General features: G+C 62.6%; 1 protein-coding gene across 3 annotated transcripts in view; it reads left to right on the forward strand.

Annotated features, from left to right (window-relative positions):
- The window catches only part of PIEZO1 (piezo type mechanosensitive ion channel component 1), a 63858-nt gene that overhangs the window by 31991 nt on the left and 10251 nt on the right, over positions 1-21616 (forward strand). For all 3 annotated transcript variants that reach the window (XM_045818594.1, XM_045818596.1, XM_045818597.1), the window contains exons 3-26: positions 5332-5454; positions 6402-6444; positions 6559-6700; positions 9835-10003; positions 10152-10365; positions 10472-10643; positions 10760-10849; positions 10931-11024; positions 11707-11807; positions 12348-12608; positions 13201-13312; positions 13404-13582; positions 13663-13811; positions 13902-14084; positions 14494-14612; positions 14766-14926; positions 15049-15225; positions 15796-15921; positions 16019-16219; positions 16733-16937; positions 19808-19912; positions 20633-20786; positions 21028-21271; positions 21352-21448. In XM_045818594.1, the coding sequence (XP_045674550.1) occupies positions 5332-5454; positions 6402-6444; positions 6559-6700; positions 9835-10003; positions 10152-10365; positions 10472-10643; positions 10760-10849; positions 10931-11024; positions 11707-11807; positions 12348-12608; positions 13201-13312; positions 13404-13582; positions 13663-13811; positions 13902-14084; positions 14494-14612; positions 14766-14926; positions 15049-15225; positions 15796-15921; positions 16019-16219; positions 16733-16937; positions 19808-19912; positions 20633-20786; positions 21028-21271; positions 21352-21448 (3621 nt within the window). The remainder of the gene's footprint in view (positions 1-5331; positions 5455-6401; positions 6445-6558; positions 6701-9834; positions 10004-10151; positions 10366-10471; positions 10644-10759; positions 10850-10930; positions 11025-11706; positions 11808-12347; positions 12609-13200; positions 13313-13403; positions 13583-13662; positions 13812-13901; positions 14085-14493; positions 14613-14765; positions 14927-15048; positions 15226-15795; positions 15922-16018; positions 16220-16732; positions 16938-19807; positions 19913-20632; positions 20787-21027; positions 21272-21351; positions 21449-21616) is intronic.

Raw genomic sequence — 21616 nt, forward strand, 5'->3', positions numbered from 1 at the left:
GTCAGAGGCGGGAAAGTCTGGCTCCGACCGTGAAGGGAGCCAGGCACTGCCCTCAGAGGCACTGGCTGCGGCAGACCGGCTGTTTGGGGACCTTGGGGCCTCCAAGAACTGTGGCTGCTGAAACCTTTGCTGCACTGAGGGGGTGGGGTCCAGCACTGCCTCCCGGGGCTAAAACCCGGGGCCTCGGGGCTGGCTCCTCCTGAGGCTCCAGGGAGAACCAGCTTCCTTCTCTTTTCCAGTTTCTTAGGCCTCGCCTCCTCTCTCCAGCATCCAGGCCAGCAATGGCCGCCCAAGTGTCACCCCCATCACCCTGAGTCTGACCCTCCTGCCCCTCTCCCCCCTTTAGGGCCCTGTGAGTACATTGAGCTCACCCAGGGACTGAAGATCAGCCTGTTTTAAGGTCAGCTGGTTGGCAATATGGTTCCCCTTCACTGTGTAAGGAAACGTATTCCCGGATCCAGGCGCTGGGGTGTGGATGCCCCGTGGGGAAGAAAGCTGCTTCCCAGAGCGGGATAGGTCACCCCCTTTCTAGCCTGTCACACTGGCTCTAACTGCCCCATCAGGCTGCCTCCCTGCTCAGGGTGTTTGCAGAGAGCACTGCCCTTAGGACACGGGGCTAGTTCAGGTGCAGAAAGGGGAGGAGGCCCAAGCACAGGCACAGTACTGGGTGCTGCCGGGGACCAGCCAGACCCTCCCAGGCTGACTCAGCTGTTTGCCCAAGGCTCCCGGCTCAGGCCAGCTGCCCACCCCGCGGGGAGGGTCTGCTGGGCAGAGTCTGCCACCCATGTCGTCCTCTTCTTCTCTCTGTGGAGCCCGTTCTGTTTGTTCCCAGGCTCTAGGCTAAAAGCTGCTTGTCCTGTAAACATTTCAGCAAATATTTCATGCCCTTTACATGATTGGAAACACTCTCCTTTTGTTGGCAGTGGAGGGAGCTCGGGCCCCTGCCAGAGCCAGGGCCAGAGGGTCTGAAGGGAGGGGGTTAGGACACCGCGGGAGAGGGCACTGGGCAGACTTCCCTCCTGGCCTCCGTCTGTCCATCTGCCGGCTCAGAGGCCCTTCAGGGACAGGGAGGCTGTGGTTTTTCCGGGCGGGAAAGAGGAAAGCGGGCGGCCTGCCCGTGCCTGAGCGCCTGGCCACCGGTCACGAGTGGTACAGCGCGGGGCCTTGGCTCCGGCACCTGGATGAAGGTCTGATGCTCCCCGGGGGGCCCCCATGGGCACTCCCCCCTGGCCCCGTCCCCACGTGGGCGTCAACCTGACCCCAGGGGCCCCAGGGGCCCCAGGGGCGGAGCCCCCTGTGCGGGAAGGGGAGGACTCCAGAGGTGTCCTCCTCAGTGTCTCCTCAGAGAAGTTCCAGTTCCTTCACTGGTCACTAGGAGCCACCAGGCGGGAGCTGGTTGGTGGGCGTGGGCCCCGGGCCCATGAAGGGCAGTGCAGGGCAGGGGCTTCCGGGAGACCACTGGGTCAGCTCCCTGCGACCAGATGAGCATTTAGGGACACAAGGAGGCCTGTTTCTGCCTTAGAACGAAACCCACCACATGCTGCCCTGCTCTGTGGGCACCTGGGCTTTGCCTTAACTCGGGTGCTCCTGTGAAGGGCCTGGCAGGCAGGGCCCTGTCCAGTCCACACATCAGAGCAGCGCATGTGAGCACCGCTAACGTCTGCGGGGGGATGGGACAGGGCCCTTGTGTGTTATTCCCGTCATCCTTGCCCAGACGGCACATCTTGTGATCTCCTGCCTGTGAGCAGATGATGCCCCCACCGCCCTTAGGTCTCAGCAGACCAGGCAGTGCACCCCCCACAGGGCCTCATGGCTCAGACTCTGGTTTGCCCCCTGCCCTCCGCTCTCTGGGCCCTCCTCAGTGAGATGCAGCCTCGGACAACTGGAGGACGCCCCTTCTCAGAGCACTTCCTGGAGCACCCCTGTGCCATCCTGGGGATCCCCAGATATAACCTGCCCTGCTTGGCCTTTGCCTGGATTGTGTGGGTTGGGGGGGCCCTCATCACTGCCCAGGAGCTTAGCCCCGGGGTTGGCACCACATCTGCTCACGCTGCCCCAGAAGAGGGCAGTGTGAGCGGGGCCTTCACAGACAAGCAGGAGTTCGGGGGTCCGTGAACTGGGGCTGGGGGTGCGCAGCAGGTTCAAGGCCCTGCTGAGGGCGGGGACACCTGGAGCCTTTGCAGACGGAGCGGCCACCCTCAGGCCACTTCGAGGGGCTCAGACCCAGGACCCCCACTCTAGGTCAGATAGATGCTCTTTTGCAAACCCCCTCTCTGGGAGGAACCCCCATCCTTGTGCTTTTGGGACCCTCAGTCTTCCAGCCCCTCTTACTGTTTTTCTGGAGTTTCCCTCCTGGGCATGAAGCCCCTGCCTGGAAGCCCCAGCACCCCCAGGATGGGCAATTTCTGTGCCACGGACAGAGGGTCCTTGCCCGTGTGGGCCTTGCATGGCAAGTGAGTGCCACTAAGGCCCCCAGGGGAGAGGGCAGGCAGCACCTCCCAGCAACCGTTATGAATGGGCCGGTGCCCTCCTCCCTACTGCCCTCCGCTCCCCCCTCTGCCCACCATGGTAGCCGTTCGTTCTTCCAGTAGGTCTTCCGCACTGAACCTCAGAGTCCCTGTAGGGACCTCTTTCAGCACCTCTAATGGGCCCCAGCTGCACCCCTTCTGCCTCCTGAGCAGGTGCAGGAATCTCCCACCTGCCTAGCACCTGCTCACCCAGCCCAGAGTCATCCTCTGGGTGGGCCCATCCCTGCGGCCGGCCACCCAGGTGTGAGTTCCCGAGCCCAGGGGACTGGCTGCTCCCCACTCAGTTGGGCTCGAGCAGGCGAGAGAGCATCTCGGCGTTGGTAAGTGATGTGTTGAGTGCCAGGCCAGCACCTCCCCCGACCCCCTTCTTCCTGGAGGCAAGGCCAGCATTGGAGGTGGAGGAGCTGACCAAGTGAGGGGGCAGGGGCTCAGCAGGGCCTGGAGGTGCAGGAATTCGAAATGCCGCCAGGCTCCCAAGGAGGCATCAGGAGCTTAGGGCTGGGGGCGGGGTTAGAAACGGACGTTTGGGCTTCTGGCAGGTAGATGTGGGTCCATAGCCAACCCCCAAGAAGAGGGCCAGGCTGGAGCGCCTGCCTCAGCCTCTGTCTGTCCCCACAGGTCAGTGGTGCCTCTCGGACCCTGTCTGCCTCTACCAGCCAGAAAGGAGGATAAAGCTGCAGAGCCAGGGCCCCGGCCCTTTGGCTGGGTGCTGGCACGGGGCCCGGGACACGGCAGCCAGCCGAGAAGTGAACCGGGAAGGGGAGGGGAAGACAGCGGGATGCTGGGTTCTGACACGCCTGCAGATGGAGCCCAGGGTGCCGGACAGGAGGGCTGTCGGGAGTGGGCCTTAGGCCTGGGCATCCCTCCCTGACCTACGGGAGCCTGCCCATCTTTACGGTCACCCTCAGGTCTTTGTGTCTCGGGAGCAGGGGGAGTCCCTGGAATAGGACAGGGGTGGCCTGGGCAGGTGCCCTCCCACCACATCACCCACGGGGACTTCCAGGATCTGCAGGGGAGAAGCCCTGTAGATGAGCCAGACAGAGGGGAGGCTGAGAGGTGGTGTGGGGTGAGGGTGGGGGGAAGCTTTGCCTTTGAACCCTGTGGCTCCTGTGGGCTCCTGGTAGGGAGGTGGAGCAGGCTGGCTCCTGGCAGGTTCTCTCCCCCAGGAACCCTGCCTAGCGCCCCACTGGCAGCCCAGCTCCGTCTGTCCTCCTATGGGGAGGCCTGTGGCCTCTCCCTCCTCTTGGCCTGGGGCTCTGAGCACAGGGGCCAGCCAGGGCCCAGGGCCAAATTCTCCCATTCATTTTCCATTCCTCCTTCTTGCCAGCGGGCTGTTTCTTCCACCAGCTCCACCCTGCTCTCCCCCTTGCTCACCCTGCTCACCCCTGCCCCTGGAAGTCAGAGGCTGTGATCGAAGGGCCCGAATGTCAGGGCTAGGAGGGGCGTGCAAATGACTGAGGCACGGGGTCCTGCCAGGTGCCTCCCTAGGCTGCCTGAAGGAGCCCCCCACCCTCTCTGAGCGCGGCTTCCCGTGGTGAAATCAGGCGAGACAGCAGGTGGACGACGAAGGATTTGGCCTTTACCGTGGGTGTTCACATGTCCCTCCAGAAGTGTCACCTGCTGGGCCAGCCCTGGGGGAGGCAAGATGGGCCAATTCTGAGTCTATTCAACAAGTGGCGACTGTGCTGAAAGATAGTGAACGGAACAGACACGGGCCCCGAGCCTGCCAGTCTCGGCAGGAGAAAAAGAGCTGGTGTGATAGAGGCCCCAACTGCCCCGTGCTCCAGGAAGTCAGAAGAGGGGCCAGCTGCTCTGCACGTTGTCATTAGCAAATCAGCCTGCCAGAGGCAGTGAGGGCCTGGGGGCTCCTGCCAAAAGGCCAGGGGCTGGAGGAGGAAGCTGAGGCAGCTGGTTCCTGAACCCGGGACTCAGAGCTCAGAGTGCGGCAGTAAGAACCACTCGGGGTCTCTAGCCCTGGTCCCGCATGGACCGGGGGCTGCCCACCCACTCACAGGGCGGAGGCGGCCCCAGGACTTCCCAAGCCCTGCTCCCTAGGGGGCAGAGGGCAGCCCTGGTTATGAAGGCCACGTCCCGCCCGCCAGGTGTGAGGAGCTGTGTGGGCGCTTGTCCAGGACTGCCCCTACCTGAGCTCACGGGCCGTGGCCGGCTCGGCTCTCAGACCCCCGCCCCCACCAGCAGAACAGGCGCTGTCGCACATTCTGCACAAATGGGAAGCGTTCAGCTCCTTGGCGGTCCTCAGGAAGGCGGGGCTCTCCCACTGTTCCCGAAGAGCCAGGATCCCAGTCCCGTGCCCCCTCGCCCCCCAGCCCTGGTGATTGTTCTCAGCCCACACCACAAGGCGAAGCAGCGCTCTGCAGCCAAGGCAGAGCAGGGTGACTGGGACGCTCCCTGGACCCCTGAACAGACCTGAAGGTGTCTCCCCAAGTGTGGAGGGCCTTTCCTGTCTGTGCTGGCTCCTGCCCCCGACTGCTCCACCCCCTTGCCCTCCCTCCCCAGGCAGCAGATGGGCTGGTGTGCTGTGCTCTGCTGAGTCCCTGCTTTGTGACTGTGGTCCTGTCCCCTCAGCTCTGTCTGTAAATCAGGACACACGATAGTGCCCGCCCATGGGGCTGCCATGAGCAGTCAGTGGGAGGGAGCGGAGCACTGCGTGAGACTGGCCGCTGACAGCCCCCCGGGACCCCACGCACATGCTCACTGTGTGTCCAGGGCTGGTTGATGCGGCCTGGCTCAGGGCTAGTGACCAGGGCTGCGTGCTGGCCTCACCCCTCCCCTCTGCCCACAGGTCACACTGGCCGCCTCCTCCGAGCCTTGCTGGCCTTCAGCCTCCTCTTCCTGGCAGCCCACCTCACCTTCCAGATATGCCTACATACCGTGCCTGGCCTGGACCAGCTTCTGGGGTCAAACTGTGAGTTACTGAGGGAGGGGGGAAGGGGTACCTAGGGGCAGCAGGCCTGGGGGAGAGCTAGCGGCTAACTGCAGGGGAGAGGTGAGAGAGAGCCACCGCAACCCTGCAAGAACCTCAGGTCTCCCGAGGAGGTCGGCTCCTCTGTCCCACCCGGGCTTTGCCCAATAGGGGCCACCCGAGTGCCTGTCCGTGATTTTCATCCAGCTGAGACGGCCCGAGCAAAGTGCTGCCTGTGGGGCTGGACCAAGCACCCACGGGGCACTCACCCCAGAGCCCAGAGTCCCACTCCGGGGCGGCCCTGCCTTCTCAGGCCCCTGTCTGTCTGTCGGCATCTCCCTCCCGTGCCTGCTGGGGCTTAGAGACTCTGCCCCACCGCCCCACCGCCCTTCACCCTTTCACCCCCAGCCAGTCCCTCCACGGGCACCCACCCTCAGACTCCATCGACGCCAGTACCCCAGTCTGCAGGTGAGGGGGCCTTAGGCTCCCAACCCTCCCACCTGGGGAGGGTCTCCCACCTCCAGGTCCTCACACCCAGCCGCGTGGGCGGGCGGGGTGCCGCACCTGTCTTCCCGATTCATTGTGCAGTTCAGGCACCGGAGGGAAGTCGGGGCCTCGAAGGTGTGCTGGCCCTGGTGGCTCTGGAAGCAGGCCTCCGACTCCAGCCCCTGAGGTGCAGCCGGCTTCTGCAGATGGGTCTGAGTGCCCAGCCCGGCCTCCCAGCCACGTGGGCCCTGCCGGACAGAACCGAAGGGCCTTCGATGCACCTGGCTTTCCTGGCCGGGCCTCAGTTTCCCTATCAGTAAAGACAGTGTTTTTGAGTACCTCTGAGACCAGCCATGGGTGTTCTAGAGACCAGGCATTCTGTGACCCTGGGGCTGCAAGGGCCTCCTGGTGGCAGGAGGGGGCGGCCCACCCACCTGATCTAGTCCCCACGTGTCTCTCTGCAGGCAGCCACTGGGAGAACCTATCCCAACACATAGGGGTCACGAGGTAAGAACCCCTGACCCCCCTCTGGGATTTCCCAAGCCCAAGGGGAGGGTCCACACCCTCCCTGCTGGCACCTGCCCCCCTGGGCTGACCAATGGACTCTCCTGCCCTTCACAGGCTGGACCTGAGGGACATCCCCAACGCCGTGCGTCTGGTGGCCCCCGACCTGGGCATCCTGGTGGTCTCTGCTGTGTGCCTCGGCCTCTGTCGGCGCCTCACACGGGGAGCCCGGCGGGGCCGGCGCTGCTCCCAGGAGCCGGTGAGCTGTGGTGGGCCTGGTGCACGTGTGTGGGGGAGGGGCTTTCCGGAGCTGAAACCCGGACCGTTGAGGATTACTTTTCTTTTTTTTCTTTTATAACAAATGTGGGCTTTTCCTTGTAAAAGTCAGTGTGTGCTAATTGTGAAAAGACAGGGTCCCAGAGGGGCGAGAAGAGGCCCGTCCCGTGGGAGCGGAGCACTAGCAACGCGGTGAGAGTCTGGCAGGGCTCCCTGGAGGCGGGTGCGTGCAGGGAACCCAGGCAGCGTCTGTGCCCTTAGAGACGTCCTCAAGGGGATTCTTGGTGGCCACGGGGGGGGGGGCGGGAGCGGGGAGGCAGCGGTGCTGCAGGGCGGTCTGTGCCAACCATCCGGGAGCCTAGGGACTGACAGACGGAGGGGCTGACGGACACAGGGGCGGGTGTCTGAGAAGCCACTCCCATGACGGCATCAGTGGGCTTGTGGGCAAGGTAGGGGCTGTATAGGTCCAGGCCAGTAAGGCCCTAAATCAGACACTGTCCTTGGAAGGCGCTGCCCTGGGTGAGGGGCCTTCCCTGGGCCAGGGGTGAGCATGGGGCCCTTGGCGGCCTCCTCAGGTGAAGGCTCGGCGTGCAGCTATCGTGCCCGAGGGCCCCAGTCCAGAGCCTGCCTGGGCCCTGCATCCCGCAGGGCCTGGTCTCCAGGGCTGGGTGAGATCTGTGACCTTGCAGGGGTCCTGGCACAAGAACCTCCTGGGGGCCTCAGGCTTCTCCCCAACCCCGGCCCAGCATCCCTTTGTCCTATGGCCAAGGCTCACAGGGCACGAGGGCCTCAGCCCACAGAAGAGTCCATAGAGGGGAGGGGACTTCCCAGAGCAGGTCAGGGCAACCTGGCCTGTGGCTGACCCAGCCTGCCGTCCCCCCATTGCTGCCCCATCCCACAGGTCAAGGCTGACACTAACATTTTAGGGGGGAAGTAGGGACCTGGAGGTTGAGTGGTTTTTCCAGGCCTCTGTGGAGGTTGATCCAGGGCAGGAACTACCCTCCTGCCTGCCCTTGGGCCCCCTCCCAACTGCATTGGCCCCTCCTTCCCCACAGGGGCACGTGGACACCAGCAGGTGCCTGGGCCAGGACTGCCTCTGGTTTCCTCATTAGCAGAGCCCAAGCTTCCTGGAACAACTTTGCTAGGAAGGGGCTGGACTCTTCCAGAAATCTGTGGGTGGGCAGGAGGGGTGAGCCCCTCACTACATGCTGCCCATCACGGCTGGACTCTGGTCTGCCAGACAACCGGGACAGGTCACCTTCGCCCAGGTGTCCTCGGTGGCATAGAGCCTGTGCCCCCTGCTGACCGAGGGGCGGCAGGTGTGGACAGGCCTCGAAGCAGGGTGGTGGGGGCACTCTTCACATGTGCCCAGTGTGAGAGCCCAGATCTAGAAGCAGCCCATGCACATACACAGTGCCCGTGCCACATGCATGCATATACCCTGACTGTCCCACCCAGCTGTGTGCATGTGCTGAGGGGACGAGATGGGCCATGGGAGGGGTGAGGAGACGAATGGCCATTTCTGCCCAGCTTCCTGGGAGGGCCTTTGGGAGCTGAGTCAGGGGCTGGGCCATGCTGGGCCAGGCTGGACACCACGGGTGGCCACCAAGCACCTGCCTTTCCACCCAGCAGCTGCCTGTGTCTTTCATTCCTAGACATGCTCATTTTTCATGGGCCTTCTCAGAGGCTTTCCCAGGGCTGGGGACAGGCTGGGGTGGGGGTGAGCTCAGGCCAGGCTGCCCCACCTTCCAGCAGCCATCTCCCCCTTCTCAGCGGGCTAGGGCCTCCCACTCCTTGCATTCCGGGGTCTAGAGGGAACCCTGGTTATGAGTTCCAACCTCAGGGCCCTGGGTCCTGCTCTGACCCCCAGGGTCCTAGGTGTCCTATAGTCCTATTCCCCTGGCCTGTCCCTAGGCTGAACTCAACCACACCTCCCTGGGGCCTCCCCACCCCGTGCCCAGGCTCTGTGAGGACGAGACCTGTCTGGTTCATCTCCCCTGTCTGGTCCCCACTCACGTCTGATGGGTAGGAAACAAATTCAGAGAGGTTAGGTAACTTGCCCAAGGCTGCACAGATGCGAGATGGGACCTGGGATGGGACCCGGTTGCCTCGTGCTGCCTCAGCGGCTGGGAAAGGAAAAGGCAGGGTGCCCCTTTTACAAATGGGGGCCTGGGGCACAGCCAGGGCATCTGACACACAGTCCATGTTCTTTCTGTCTGGTGCTGGCACCCCCTGATGTCCAGGAAACAGCTCCGTTCTGGGAAACCGTGAGGCAGGGCCAGGGAAACAAGTCCTGTTGGACCTCTGTCCCCACCAGGGGTAGGACAGGCCTGGAAGGGCCATCCTGTTTCCTCCTGAACAGGTGGCTACCTCCATCTGCCCAAAGGGTTGGCCCCAGAAGTGGCAGGGGGCACCAGGAGGCCCCAGCCCCACCCCTGGGGACCTGTCCACCACTCTCGGAGGTCATATATGGGCAGTGGAGAGGGAGCAGGGTGCAAATGCCTGCGTAATTTGGTGTCTCCTCTGGGCCTCTGCTTCTTTACTTGTAAGGAACTTGCTGCTTCGGCCCGTGGAACCAGGTATGGTGGTGTAACGATGCTCTGTGAACTGCAAAGTGAAACACGCATGTATGTGTGTGTACCACCTTCCCTTCTTCCTAAAAATCCCCGTCAGTCTGCGGCCACATCACCCTGAATGTGCCCGATCTCGTCTGATGCGATCCCTGCTGAGGCCCGCTCAGGAGCCAAACTGAGCAGGGCCAGGGGCTTGGAGGATTCACTTAGGAATCTGTGGGGACTGCCTGTCCTTGAGGGCCCCTGGAGTAGATGGGGAGATAAAGGAGAGGCCCTCGAGGGGTTCTAGAATAGTCCACAGTCAGCCCGCACATGTGGGTCACCGTGAGTACCAGGGCTGGGCCGGCTGCCTCCAGGAAGGCCTGTGTGGCCGTGTACTTCAGTGAGGTGGCGGCGGGAGGGCGGAGACAGGGGCCTTGGGTGAGAAGGGCCGCACCGGTCTAGGCTGGGGCTGGCAGCACTCCCCCTCAAGGGGCAGCCCCTTCCTCCCTGGTAGCTTAAGTGCCATGCCGCTGACCTCCATTCTTCTCTGTGACCTTGGCAGGACGATGACGACAGGGAAGTGGACACCAGCTCCCCGGCAGCACTGCAGGGAGCCCCTGTGCTGGCCCCCAAGCGGAGGTTGAGGCTGGCCACCCGGTTCCGGATCACCGCTCACTGGCTGCTGGTGGCCGCCGGGCGGACCCTGGCCTTAGTGCTGCTGGCGCTGGCAGGTACCCGCTGGGGAGGGAGTGGGGATCTCAGCACTGCATGTCACACCACGAGGGGCCTTGGCACCTGCTGAGCTCCCTACTGAACAATGAGACGAGGTCGCACAGCCCTGGCTAGGCATGACTCGCACGCCTCCGTCTGGTTCCACAGGCATCGCCCACCCCTCGGCCTTCTCCAGCGTCTACTTCCTGTTCTTCCTGGGCATCTGCACCTGGTGGGCCTGCCACTTTCCCATCAGCTCCCTGGGCTTCAGTGCACTCTGTGTCATACTGAGCTGCTTCGGCGCCGGCCATCTCATCTGCCTCTACTGCTACCAGATGCCCTTCATTCAGGACAAGCTCCCACCTGCCGGCATCTGGGCCAGGTGAGGACTTGCCTGAATAGGTCCTGTTCCATCCCCTCCTCCTGGCCCTGCCCCCCCCGGCCCCTCCTCCCCAGCCAGAGGTCAGTGCCATGCCTTCTCTGGGCAGGGTTTTCGGACTCAAGGACTTCGTGGTCCACACGAACTGCTCCAGTTCCAACTCGCTGGTCCTCAACACCAGCCACGACTGGCCTGTGTACGTGAGCCCCGGCATCCTGCTGCTCCTGTACTACACTGTGACCTCGCTCCTGAAGCTCCGTGCACACCGCCCCCCGGACCAGGTGGGCGCCCAGGGCCCGCAGCCCTCCTCTGTCTTCAGACCTTTGGACACCCCTCCTCCTTCAGGCCTCAGCTCTTGGGAAGAGTGGGGAACTGAGCTCTGCTCTGGTCTCTGCAGACAAAGGTGGCAGTTGGTGACGTCAAGGAGCGGGAGGTGGAGCTGACAGAGGTGGACCGGTGGCCCCAGGGCCAGGCCGGGGCTGCCCAGGTGAGGAGAACGGTCTGAGTAGTGGGGCTGCACCCCCCTGCCCAAGGGCTTGGCTCACCGAGTCTTGGCTCTCCTCTTCAGGGCTTGATGCCCACGCCCACGGGGCCTGACCCTGAGGCTGACAACTGCATCGTGCACGACCTGACCAGCCATAGCCCTGTCCAGCAACGCCCCTGTGAGTACCAAGCTCCTGGGGCAGCAGCCTAGGGACACCTCCTTTCGTTCATGCTGGTGCTGCCCCCTAGTGGCCATTGTATTGTGCCGCCTTGTTGGCCTCTTCCACTGTGCTGGTCTGAATCCATGCTGCGGACCTGCAGCGGGTGGGGGTACCCCAGGTCTCTCATCCTCTCCCCACCTGCCTTCCTGTTTCCGGAGGACTTGACTGCTCTGCCTTGTGCTGGCCCAGAGGCCTGGGGTGGCTGTCATCCAGGCAGATGCCAGCTGAGGAGGACTGGGACATTTTCTGGGTGCTCTTTCTTTGTCCTAAGCCTCAATTTCCATTTTGTGAATTGCCCCTGCATGAAGTGGCAGCTGTCGCTGGCCTCGGGCCTGGCGCCCTGGGGACTTGCACGCCCACAGAACTGGAAGGCAGTCAGGGCCACCTTCTCCATCCTGTCCCTTCAGAGCCTTGGAAACTAAGGCCTGAAGAGGGTCAAGGACTGCCCAGGGTCACGTGACAGCTGGGGGCAGGGTCATATAGGCGCCCACCAGGTGCCAACTGCGGAGCAGCTCCCTCCTCCCACGGAACTTCCGCTCCAGCATCCCAGCCTCGTTATAGGGCAAAGTCAACTGCGGGCAAGGGGCTCTGGCCTGTTGATGTGGGAGCTTCCGAGGTGACCCCTGCCCCCACCCTGCAGTGTGCTCCAGGCTGGCTGAGCCAAGAGAGACGTCTGTACTGCATGGCCTGGGCCACATTGTCATGAACCAGAGCTACGTGTGCGCCCTCATCGCCATGATGGTAAGGAGTGGCCAGCCTCGGGGGCCCCTCCTGTGGGCTCCCCCACACGCAGCGAGAGGCGGACGGTGGTCCGTGTTTCCCAGCCTGATGCTTCCTTACCAGAAAGGGGTGGAGCTGTGTCCTGCTGGGCCACAGGCAACCCCGGCCAGCCCATAGCTGCGTGTGTGAGCATGTGTGTGAGCATGAGTGTGTGAATGTGCGTACGTATGAATGTACAAGAGCACATATTTATGTAAATGTGTGTGGTGTGCACGTGCATGTGTACTTGTGAGCATGTGTGTATAAGTATGTACATGTGCATGTATAAGTGCATTTGTGAGTGTGTGAGTGTGTATGTGGCCATGTGTATGGTTATGTGTTTATGTGTGTGATGTGGGGGGTCTTGTGTCCTGTGCCACTGTGCCCCAGGCTGATGGGGCATGTTTGCCTTCCTGTCCGAGCACCTCCCTGGGGGCCCGGCCCCCTTGACACCCTGGGGGAGCGGGTTGGGGCCGGGCCAGGTAGACTGCGCAGCCATGCCCACCAGCCCCTGCCATCCAGGTGTGGAGCATCACCTACCACAGCTGGCTGACCTTCGTGCTGCTGCTCTGGGCCTGCCTCATCTGGACTGTGCGCAGCCGCCACCAGCTGGCCATGCTCTGCTCGCCCTTCATCCTGCTCTACGGGCTGGCACTGTGCAGCCTGCGCTACGTGTGGGCCATGGACCTGCGTTCTGAGCTGCCCACCGCCCTAGGTCCTGTCAGACTGCGCCAGCTGGGCCTGGAGCACACCCGCTACCCCTGCCTGGACCTGGGTGCCATGGTGAGTGCCCCTCATGCCAGGGCAGCTGTGAGCACGTGCTGGCACCTTGGGTTTCTACGTGAGGGCCTGTGATGGTGCCATTCTGTTTATGGCCAGCTCCCAGCCGAGTGGGAGTCCAGGACGGCAGGCCCTTGTCTGGTGGTCACCACAGGGTCCCTAGTGAACAGCCCAGAGTGGTTGTTCGAGTGCATGAGTGCTGACCTTGTGTTTCAGGGGGTGCTGCCCCCGTCTGCCTTGCACAGATTCTGTCAGCATTGCACACTACCCCTGGGTCTTGGGGGTTTCACTGTGCCATTTGTTTGAGGCCACACAAGCATGAGTGTGCACACGTGGGAGTGCATGTGTGGACCTCTGCATATATAGGCATGAATGCATGCAGATGTACGAACCTAGTGTGCAAATGGGCATACTTGTATGAGAATTTGTGTGCCGGTGTGTATGTGCCGGGGGAGCTTGTCCCTGCAGGGGGCCTAGCTGACCGCCTCCCTGCTGAGGGTCTCTCCCACGCCCATATCTTCTTTGGCGGGGCCCTGCCTCTGGGAGGGGTGCCAGGCCACCTGCCCCTCAGTGACACAGCCCTGTCCCACCCCAGCTGCTGTATACACTGACCTTCTGGCTCCTGCTGCGCCAGTTTGTCAAGGAGAAGCTGCTGAAGGGGAAAAAGGCCAACTCTGAGCTGATGGAGATTACCGTGGCGGACACAGGTGAGTGGGTGGGGCAGCTGGGCCAGTTCCCTCCTTCCTAGCCCTTAAGGCACACCCCCGACCCTCTACCCGTCCCCTGGCCGGCCCCCAGAGCACACGCGGACCTGGACGCTGCTCCAGAGCCTAGAGAGGCTGGTCACGGGACTTTCCGCCAAGTACTGGATCTACGTGTGCGCCGGCATGTTCATTGTGGTCAGCTTCGCGGGCCGCCTCGTGGTCTATAAGATCGTCTACATGTTCCTCTTCCTGCTCTGCCTCACCCTCTTCCAGGTAGTACTTGGGGGTGGGCAGGGGGGACCCTCAGGCGGCCGGCCTGACCACTGAGGGGCCTCACACCACTTGTCCTTCAGGTCTACTACAGCCTGTGGAGGAAGCTGCTCAAGGTGTTCTGGTGGCTGGTGGTGGCCTACACCATGCTGGTGCTCATTGCTGTCTACACCTTCCAGTTCCAGGACTTCCCCATGTACTGGCGGAACCTGACGGGCTTCACTGATGAGCAGTGAGTCATGGGCGGGCGGACGGGCGGGTGGGCACCTCCCCTCCTCCGGCCAAGGCTCCCCGGGCAGTACTGACGGTGCCCCCTCCCCAGGCTGGAGGACCTGGGCCTAGAGCAGTTCAGCGTGTCCGAGCTCTTCTCCAGCATCTTCATCCCCGGCTTCTTCCTGCTTGCCTGCATCCTGCAGCTGCACTACTTCCACCGGCCCTTCATGCAGCTCACCGACCTGGAGCACATCCCCCCGCCCTCTGCCCACCGCCCGCGCTGGGTCCACAGGTGCGCCCACCCTTGCCTCTGAGGTTGTATGGGCTCTGATCTTGGCTGGTGGGGGCATGGGGGTGGGGGCATTTGTGGATTGTCCCCCCCTTGAACCTCCACAGAGAGGGGCCTCGTCTGGGAGGGGAGAGGAGGCTGGTGGGATTTGGATGGCAGAACCCAGGGCAGTGAAAAGGCCTTGGCCATCACCTTCCAATGCTGAGGAGCCTCAGGTTGGGGGTGTTTTCTCTGACCCAAGGGTGTCTCTGCAGTGGGGTGTCAGCTGGGTGGCATGCTCCTACCTAGTGGCTACAGTGCCAATGACACAGGTCACCCAGAAGAGACAGGAGGCATTGCAGGCAGGGTCTTCTGTTAGCCCCAGGAGGACAGGAGTACTAGATGAAAGTGACACTTTTGGGCCCTGTCCTAGGCAGGAGGCAGTAAGCGGGACCCCACTGTTGCATCTGGAGGAGGAGGAAGAGGAGGGGGACCCCAGGGGCAAGGGGCTGGGCACAGCCAGCCCCCGCCAGGCCATGCAGGTCTCAGAAGGTGAGTCGGAAGGGCAGCGTGCAGCCCCTGGGAGGTGAGTGTGGAGAGCCCAGGGGCCGGGGCTCTGGGTCCCCTGGGAGCCCTGTCCACACAGGGCAAAACAGCCCCGGCCCCACCGCGCTATGCCCCTCTCACCACCTGCCGCCCCCACAGGTGCAGCCAACAAGTGGGGCCTGGTGGCGGAGCGCCTGCTGGACCTGTCCGCCAGCTTCTCGAACGTCCTCACCCGCGTGCAGGTGTTCGTGCGGCGCCTGCTGGAGCTGCATGTCTTTAAGCTGGTGGCCTTATACACTGTCTGGGTGGCCCTGAAGGAGGTGAGAGCAGGATGCACCCCTTCCTGGTCTGCAGTGGGGTCTCTCGGGGAACCTCGTCGGCCTCCCTGGATCTCAAGGCCCACAGGAGAGGGAGCTGCTCCACCTGCCCGGCTATCTCACAGGTGTCGCTGATGAACCTCCTGCTGGTTGTGCTCTGGGCCTTCGCCCTGCCCTACTCCCGCTTCCGGCCCATGGCCTCCTGTCTGTCCACCGTGTGGACCTGCATCATCATCGTGTGCAAGATGCTCTACCAGCTCAAGGTCGTCAACCCCCATGAGTACTCCAGCAACTGCACTGAGGTACGGGCATGGCACTGGGCACCATGTCCCAGAGCTTTGCACACCTCCCGCAGGTTGGGGGCTGCAGAGGCTGCTTCTGTATTTAGCTCAGCATGTGAGGGACAGATGCAGAGGGCTGTCCCCAGGGCCGGGGGCTTCCTAGAGGAGGCATCCTTCAGTCCAGTCTATGCAGGACCCACTCCCCATGCCAGGGCACCTGGAGAAGCACTCTGACCCAGCCAACTCCCCGATGCTGTCCAGGCCGCAGAATGAGGTGGCGCTGAGGCCACCTGCCTCCTCCAGGGAAAGTGGGGAGCCCCTACCCAGAGCTTTCTCTTTACTGTCCCCTCAGTCTCTGCCTCAAGCTTCCCCATCCCTGGTCACCCTGGCCCCTTCTCCACTAAGGTGGGCTGGGATTCGAGGCTGACAGCAGCTCCGTGTCCCCAGCGGGGGCGGCAGTCAGTGGTCTGCCCCACGCCTGTCCTGGAGGTGCTGTTGGGAGCAGGGACCCAAGGAAGGGCCAGTGGTCCCTGGTGTCAGCATCCAGGTACCAGCTGGGGAGTAGTTGCTGACATCGCCCCCGTCCCCCAGCCCCTCCCCAATAGCACCAACCTGCAGAAGACGGAGATCAACCAGTCCTTGCTGTACCGGGGGCCCGTTGACCCAGCCAACTGGTTTGGGGTGCGGAAGGGCTTCCCCAACTTGGGCTACATCCAGGTGAGAGCAGGGTCCAGGTGGTGGGTGGGGGTGGGACCAAGGGGGCTAGCACATGCCGGGGACGGGGCTGGAGTATCCTGACTGTCCCCCTCCCCAGAACCACCTGCAGATCCTGCTGCTGCTGGTGTTCGAGGCCATTGTGTACCGGCGCCAGGAGCACCACCGCCGGCAGCACCAGCTGGCCCCGCTGCCCGCCCAGGCTGTCTGCGCTGAAGGCACCCGCCAGCAGCTGGACCGGGACCTGCTTAGCTGCATCAAGTACTTCATCAACTTCTTCTTCTACAAATTTGGGCTGGAGGTGAGGCTGGGCACCAACCCTCGCCCCCTGCCCAGGTGGCGCTCAGCCATTGGAGGTCTGTGGGGCCTTGGCTGAGCATCTGCAATGTGCAGGCCTACAGGGGCCGTGTGGGAGTACAGGGGCGGACCACCAAGGGTACTGGGTTCTCCCAGATGAGGTCCACCTGCAGAGAGAGGGTGATGGGGGTGGGGCAGAGCCAGGACACAGGCTGGAGACTTAGTCTCGACTGTGCCACAGAGCCCCCAGCCTTAGTTTCCCCCTGCACGTTGGAGACATGGCCAGCTTCTCCAGTCCTCCAGGAGGGCGGTGTGGGTGGCCTCGGGCCTGGGCTCCGTGCGCAATGCCTACTTCCTCTAGACAGAGGTGCTTTGCTCCCAGCCTGCCTGACCACTGTGTGGTCCTCTGAGCCAGCCTGCTGGGCCTGAGGCTGCCTAGAGGCAGGTCCAGGAAGGTACCTTCCACCGGTTCCCTTCATCTCTCACTCTCGTCCCCTCCCCCATCTGCCACCCCCAGATCTGCTTCCTGATGGCTGTGAACGTGATTGGGCAGCGCATGAACTTCATGGTCATCCTGCATGGCTGCTGGCTCGTGGCCATTCTCACCCGCCGGCGCCGCAGGGCCATCGCCCGCCTCTGGCCCAAATACTGCCTCTTCCTGACGCTCTTCCTGTTGTACCAGTACCTGCTGTGCCTGGGCATCCCCCCAGCCCTGTGCATGGGTGAGCAAGGCGCGGGCTGTGGGCAAGGTGTGGGACATGCACACTAAGTGAGCTGTGTGTGGCTGTGGCCTCTTGGGTGTGCACAGGGGCATTTCCCACGTTCCCCAGGCTCTTCCCATCCCGGAGTAGGCCCCAGCCCCTCACCACTCCACAGCCTGGCCACCTGAGTTCATCCCCAGCCCCACCCAGACGCCCCAGTGCTCTCTTGCACCCCAGGATGTGACCGTGGGCAGCTGTCTGTCCCTGGACAATATGCTGATCTGTTATGCATCCTACTCAGTGGCCCGTCCTTGTGACTAGGTCCTTGGTGGCTGTTTGCTTCGATGCAGGACCTGGCATTTGCATTCAGCTGTCCTCTCCTCTTGTCTCCTCTTCGCTCATCTCCTTTGGCCTCGCCTGTCCCAGGCTCCATCTCTCAGAAAGCTCCCCTAGTCCGGCCAGAGGGTTTGCGGAAAGCTCTGAGTGTGGGTTTGCTGGGTTCCCAGACGCACAGGCGGCGCTCGGTGGTGCTGTCCTCGTGCAGCCCCTGACTGGGAGTCCGCTGGCCACGGGCCCGCTCCAGGGTCCCTGGCCGCCCTGTGGAGGGGCAGCTCTCCACCGTTCGCCGTCACCGTGTGCGATGTCCTCATGCGTGACTTCTTCCATCGGTGGGACTTTATGAAGTGGGTGTTTTCATTTCTGTGGTTCCTTGTGCCTTTGTTAGTTGGCTTTGCTGTGAAAAGAGCTTCATTTCTCACCCTTCCTGTTTCTGTTTCTTCTTAATCATCAGATCCACAGTTCCTTTTTAAACGTGTCGCATAAAACCCATCCGTGTTCTTCCTTTCACATTCAGAGCCTCTCAGCTGTGGCCTGTGGGAGCCCTCAAGTGGCCCTCTGGCCTGCTCCACCGCTGCCTGTGAAAGTCAGGTTCCCTGGGGCTCCATCCAGACCCTGGGGAACGCCCCTTCTTAAGTGTGCGGTTCTGAGCCTTGCCCAGAGTCATGTGACCACCACCAGTGAGACCCAGAAGTGTCCCCAAACCCCTGCCCCTGTGTGCAGACCCTCCCCACGGCCTGGCCCTGGCAGCTGCTGGTCGGTCACTTCTGCCTTCTCCAGGGTGCCTGGGAAACGGGCTCGGGTCAGGTCGCCTTTGAGTCCGGCCCCTTCCAGAGAGGACACTCAGTGTGTGTGTCAGCGTTTCCCTCCCGTTGGTTTGGTTTGGTTTTTAACTGTGCGGGTAGGCTCACAGAAGGAGGGATCCTACAGAGTTCCCAGACTCCCTCTGCCCAGCCTCCCCGCCGTCCGCCTCTGTAACTACCGGGTCCAGTGACCAAAACCAAGAGCTGAGCATGGACGCAATGCCATCAGCTACCGATGGAACCACAGACTGTGCACCCCCCACCCCTGCTGCTCAGCCGCCACCACTCGCTGGCTGTCCTAGGGCCCCACGCAGACCCCACGGTGCGCTTTGTCACACCGTCTCCTCTGCCTTTTCCCATTTTCCATGACCTTGAAACTTGTGAGGGAGACCAGGCTGTTGTTTTGTAGAATGTTCCTCAGTCTGGGATCGTTTGGTGCTTTTTCATTAGACCGGGCTGTGCATTTTGGGCACAAATGCCATGGTTGTAACACGGCCACTTCAGCGCGTCACACGGGGCCAGTGTGTCTCACCACGGTGACGCCTCCCGTCCCTGCCGCCCTGGGTCGCAGTGCCGTCTGCAGGGCTTCTCTGCTGTGAAGGCCGCGTTCTCCTCCTTCTGATTCATGCGTGTGTCTTTGGGAGGAGACGCCTCGGACTACCCACACGCCTTGTTCTCCTTGAGTCGCGCCGACTAGTCTCAGCATCCACTGCTGGATCCTGCCGCCGGAATTACCAGTCGGCTTTCTGATGGTGACTCTCAATTTCCCTGTTTCTCTTGTAGCTGTTAATGGGCACCTTCTGTGGAAAGAGCTGGCGTCTGTCCCCTTGCAGTGCTGGTTGGTTGTTTACTCCCGTCTGTGTGGACTCTGAGGGCTCTTCTTTGGGTTCCGCTCCAGTCCCGGCGCGGTCGGCTGGGCATTTGCGCTGCCCCAGCGTCGGCCTGGGGAGCTCCTCGGGTCTGGTTCCTCTGTGGTCAGTCTGCCCCCAGCCGCCCCACCCCTGAGCACACATGCTTCCTGTTGCTGGGCTTTGCCTTTTCCAGAATGTCATACAAGTGGAATCGTGCAGGCAGCCTTTGCGTCTGGCTCCTCTCCCGTAGCACTCAAGGTGCATCCGTGCTGTGCTGTGTGTCGGCACTTTGCTCTTTTCCTTGTGGGGAGCGTGTGGATGCGCCATGCTTGGCTTGACCTTTCACCTGTGGGAGACATCTGGTTGTTTCCAGTGTGGGGCTGTGAACGTCGGCATATAGGTTTTTGTGTGGGCGCGGTCCTCCTCTCTCTGGGATAAATGCCCAAGGAGGCCGTCTCTTCTACCTCCCCGCGGACGTGGGACCCAGGCCTTCCACGCCCTCGCCAGCGTCGGTGTTGTCACGGTTCTCTGTTTCCGCCACTCTGATGGGTCTGCAAGGACATGTCATCTGGGCCATCCCTACCATGGCCACCGCTCAGGGAGGCTGCCCTGCCCACTTGCCTGCCTCTAGCCAGCACTCGGTTCCTCCCTCGGGGGCCCGTGGCACCGGCTGTGCCGGGAGTGCGTGCTAGAGCGTGTGCCGGGAGCTCTGGACCCGTGTGCTCTCGGGGCTCCAGATGAGCGTGGGCGTGTTTTTGAGGCTGACTGTGCGAATGTGTGTGAATGTGTGTGGGGGGTGTAAGAGCGATCCCATGGACACTGGACCCCTGGAGGCTGTGGGCCAGCAGGTGGGGGAAGGGGCAGGGCGTCGGGAGAACTGACGCACACCCTCTGCCCACAGACTATCCATGGCGCTGGAGCCAGGCCATCCCCATGAACTCGGGACTCATCAAGTGGCTGTACCTGCCTGACTTCTTCAGGGCCCCCAACTCCACTAACCTCATCAGTGAGTGTCCACGCCAGCTGGGCCCCTTGTCCACACACGCCGCCTGCCAGTCCCACAGAAGGCCGAGGAGGTTGTCCATGGGGATGCACAGTGGGCAGGCGCATACTCCCCTCTTCAGCAGCAAGGGGCACGCTGTCCAAGCCTCGCCAGCGGGTCCAGTGCTGTGGTGCCTCAGCAGGATGGGGGGCTTTTTCTCCTGAGCGTGTCTAGTCCTACAGGTCCTCCCCATGGGACTGAGGCCCACCTCACATGGCATACCCTGCCATCAGACACGCATCTGCTTGCCTGTGTATGCAGGTGTGCACACAGGTGTGGGTGTGGGGGGTGGCTACTGCTCCGCACACAGGTGTGCACAGTGTGGGAAGAGGGACAGATGCAGGTGCGCACAGACTGACGCCCACAGGGTATGTGGTCAGGCACACGTTGCCTCATTTTCTGATTTGTGTGCCATGTACATAGAGCCACATGTACACGTACAGATATGCAGACCATACCTGTACACAGGCAGGCATGGTCCCTGGCATCCATGTCCACGTGCAGACGTCACTTGCCGGTGTTCACGCTCATAGACCTGTCCGCCCAGCCCCCACCCCCACATGCATACCGTGCTTCTCTTTGGGCTGTGTGCAAGGTCGGTGCCCCATGCCCACTGTGCGCAAGGCCTCCGCACGGCCCGTGGTTCCCGGGGTGAGAGCATCAGTGCCTCCTGTGTGTCCGCAGGTGACTTCTTCCTGCTGCTCTGCGCCTCTCAGCAGTGGCAGGTGTTCTCGGCCGAGCGCACCGACGAGTGGCAGCACATGGCTGGCATCAACACCGACCACCTGGAGCCTCTTCGTGGGGAGCCCAACCCTGTACCCAACTTCATCCACTGCAGGTAAGTCCCAGGGTGTGGCCAGCCTGCAGAGCCCGGCCAGGGCCAGGGCCCCCAGGGCTGCATAGGCGGCAGGTCGGCACAGCCGACGGGCACCCCTGGCTAGGACTAAGCCTGGGACAGGTGCTGCCAGTGGTGTCCTGTGACAAGATGAAGGGTGGACACTGACCGGGCAGCAGAGGGGTCTTCTGGAGTTCCTCCGGCCCAGGGCTGCGGGAGCCCACAGTGACACCCCGCCTGGCAGGTCCTACCTCGACATGCTGAAAGTTGCCGTCTTCCGCTACCTCTTCTGGCTGGTGCTGGTGGTGGTGTTCGTCACAGGGGCCACACGCATCAGCGTCTTCGGGCTGGGCTACCTGCTGGCCTGTTTCTACCTGCTGCTCTTCGGCACCTCCCTGCTGCAGAAGGACACGCATGCCCGCCTTGTGCTGTGGGACTGCCTCATCCTCTACAACGTCACTGTCATCATCTCCAAGAACATGCTCTCGGTGAGCTGGCCGGCCTGCCTAGCCCAGCCCCAGCCCCAGACTCAACCCCACGGGCTGGCTGACCCTCCTCCTGCCCCCAGCTCCTGTCCTGTGTCTTTGTGGAGCAAATGCAGAGCAGCTTCTGCTGGGTCATCCAGCTCTTCAGCCTTGTGTGCACGGTCAAGGGCTACTACAACCGTGAGTGGGAGAGGGCAGGTGGCTGGGGGGGTCAGGGACACACACTGCTTCTGGGACCCAGACCCCTACCCCTTCCTCCCACCGCTGCCTTGTGTCCCTGACCCCCAACGGTTGTGCTTGACCCCTGCCTCTGACTCAGCTTCCTAACCCCTCACCCCAACCCGCGCT

Source organism: Phyllostomus hastatus, unplaced genomic scaffold (genome assembly GCF_019186645.2).
Source record: "Phyllostomus hastatus isolate PE091 unplaced genomic scaffold, TTU_PhHast_1.1 phas_scaffold_345, whole genome shotgun sequence".
NCBI classification, from domain to species: Eukaryota; Metazoa; Chordata; class Mammalia; order Chiroptera; family Phyllostomidae; genus Phyllostomus; species Phyllostomus hastatus.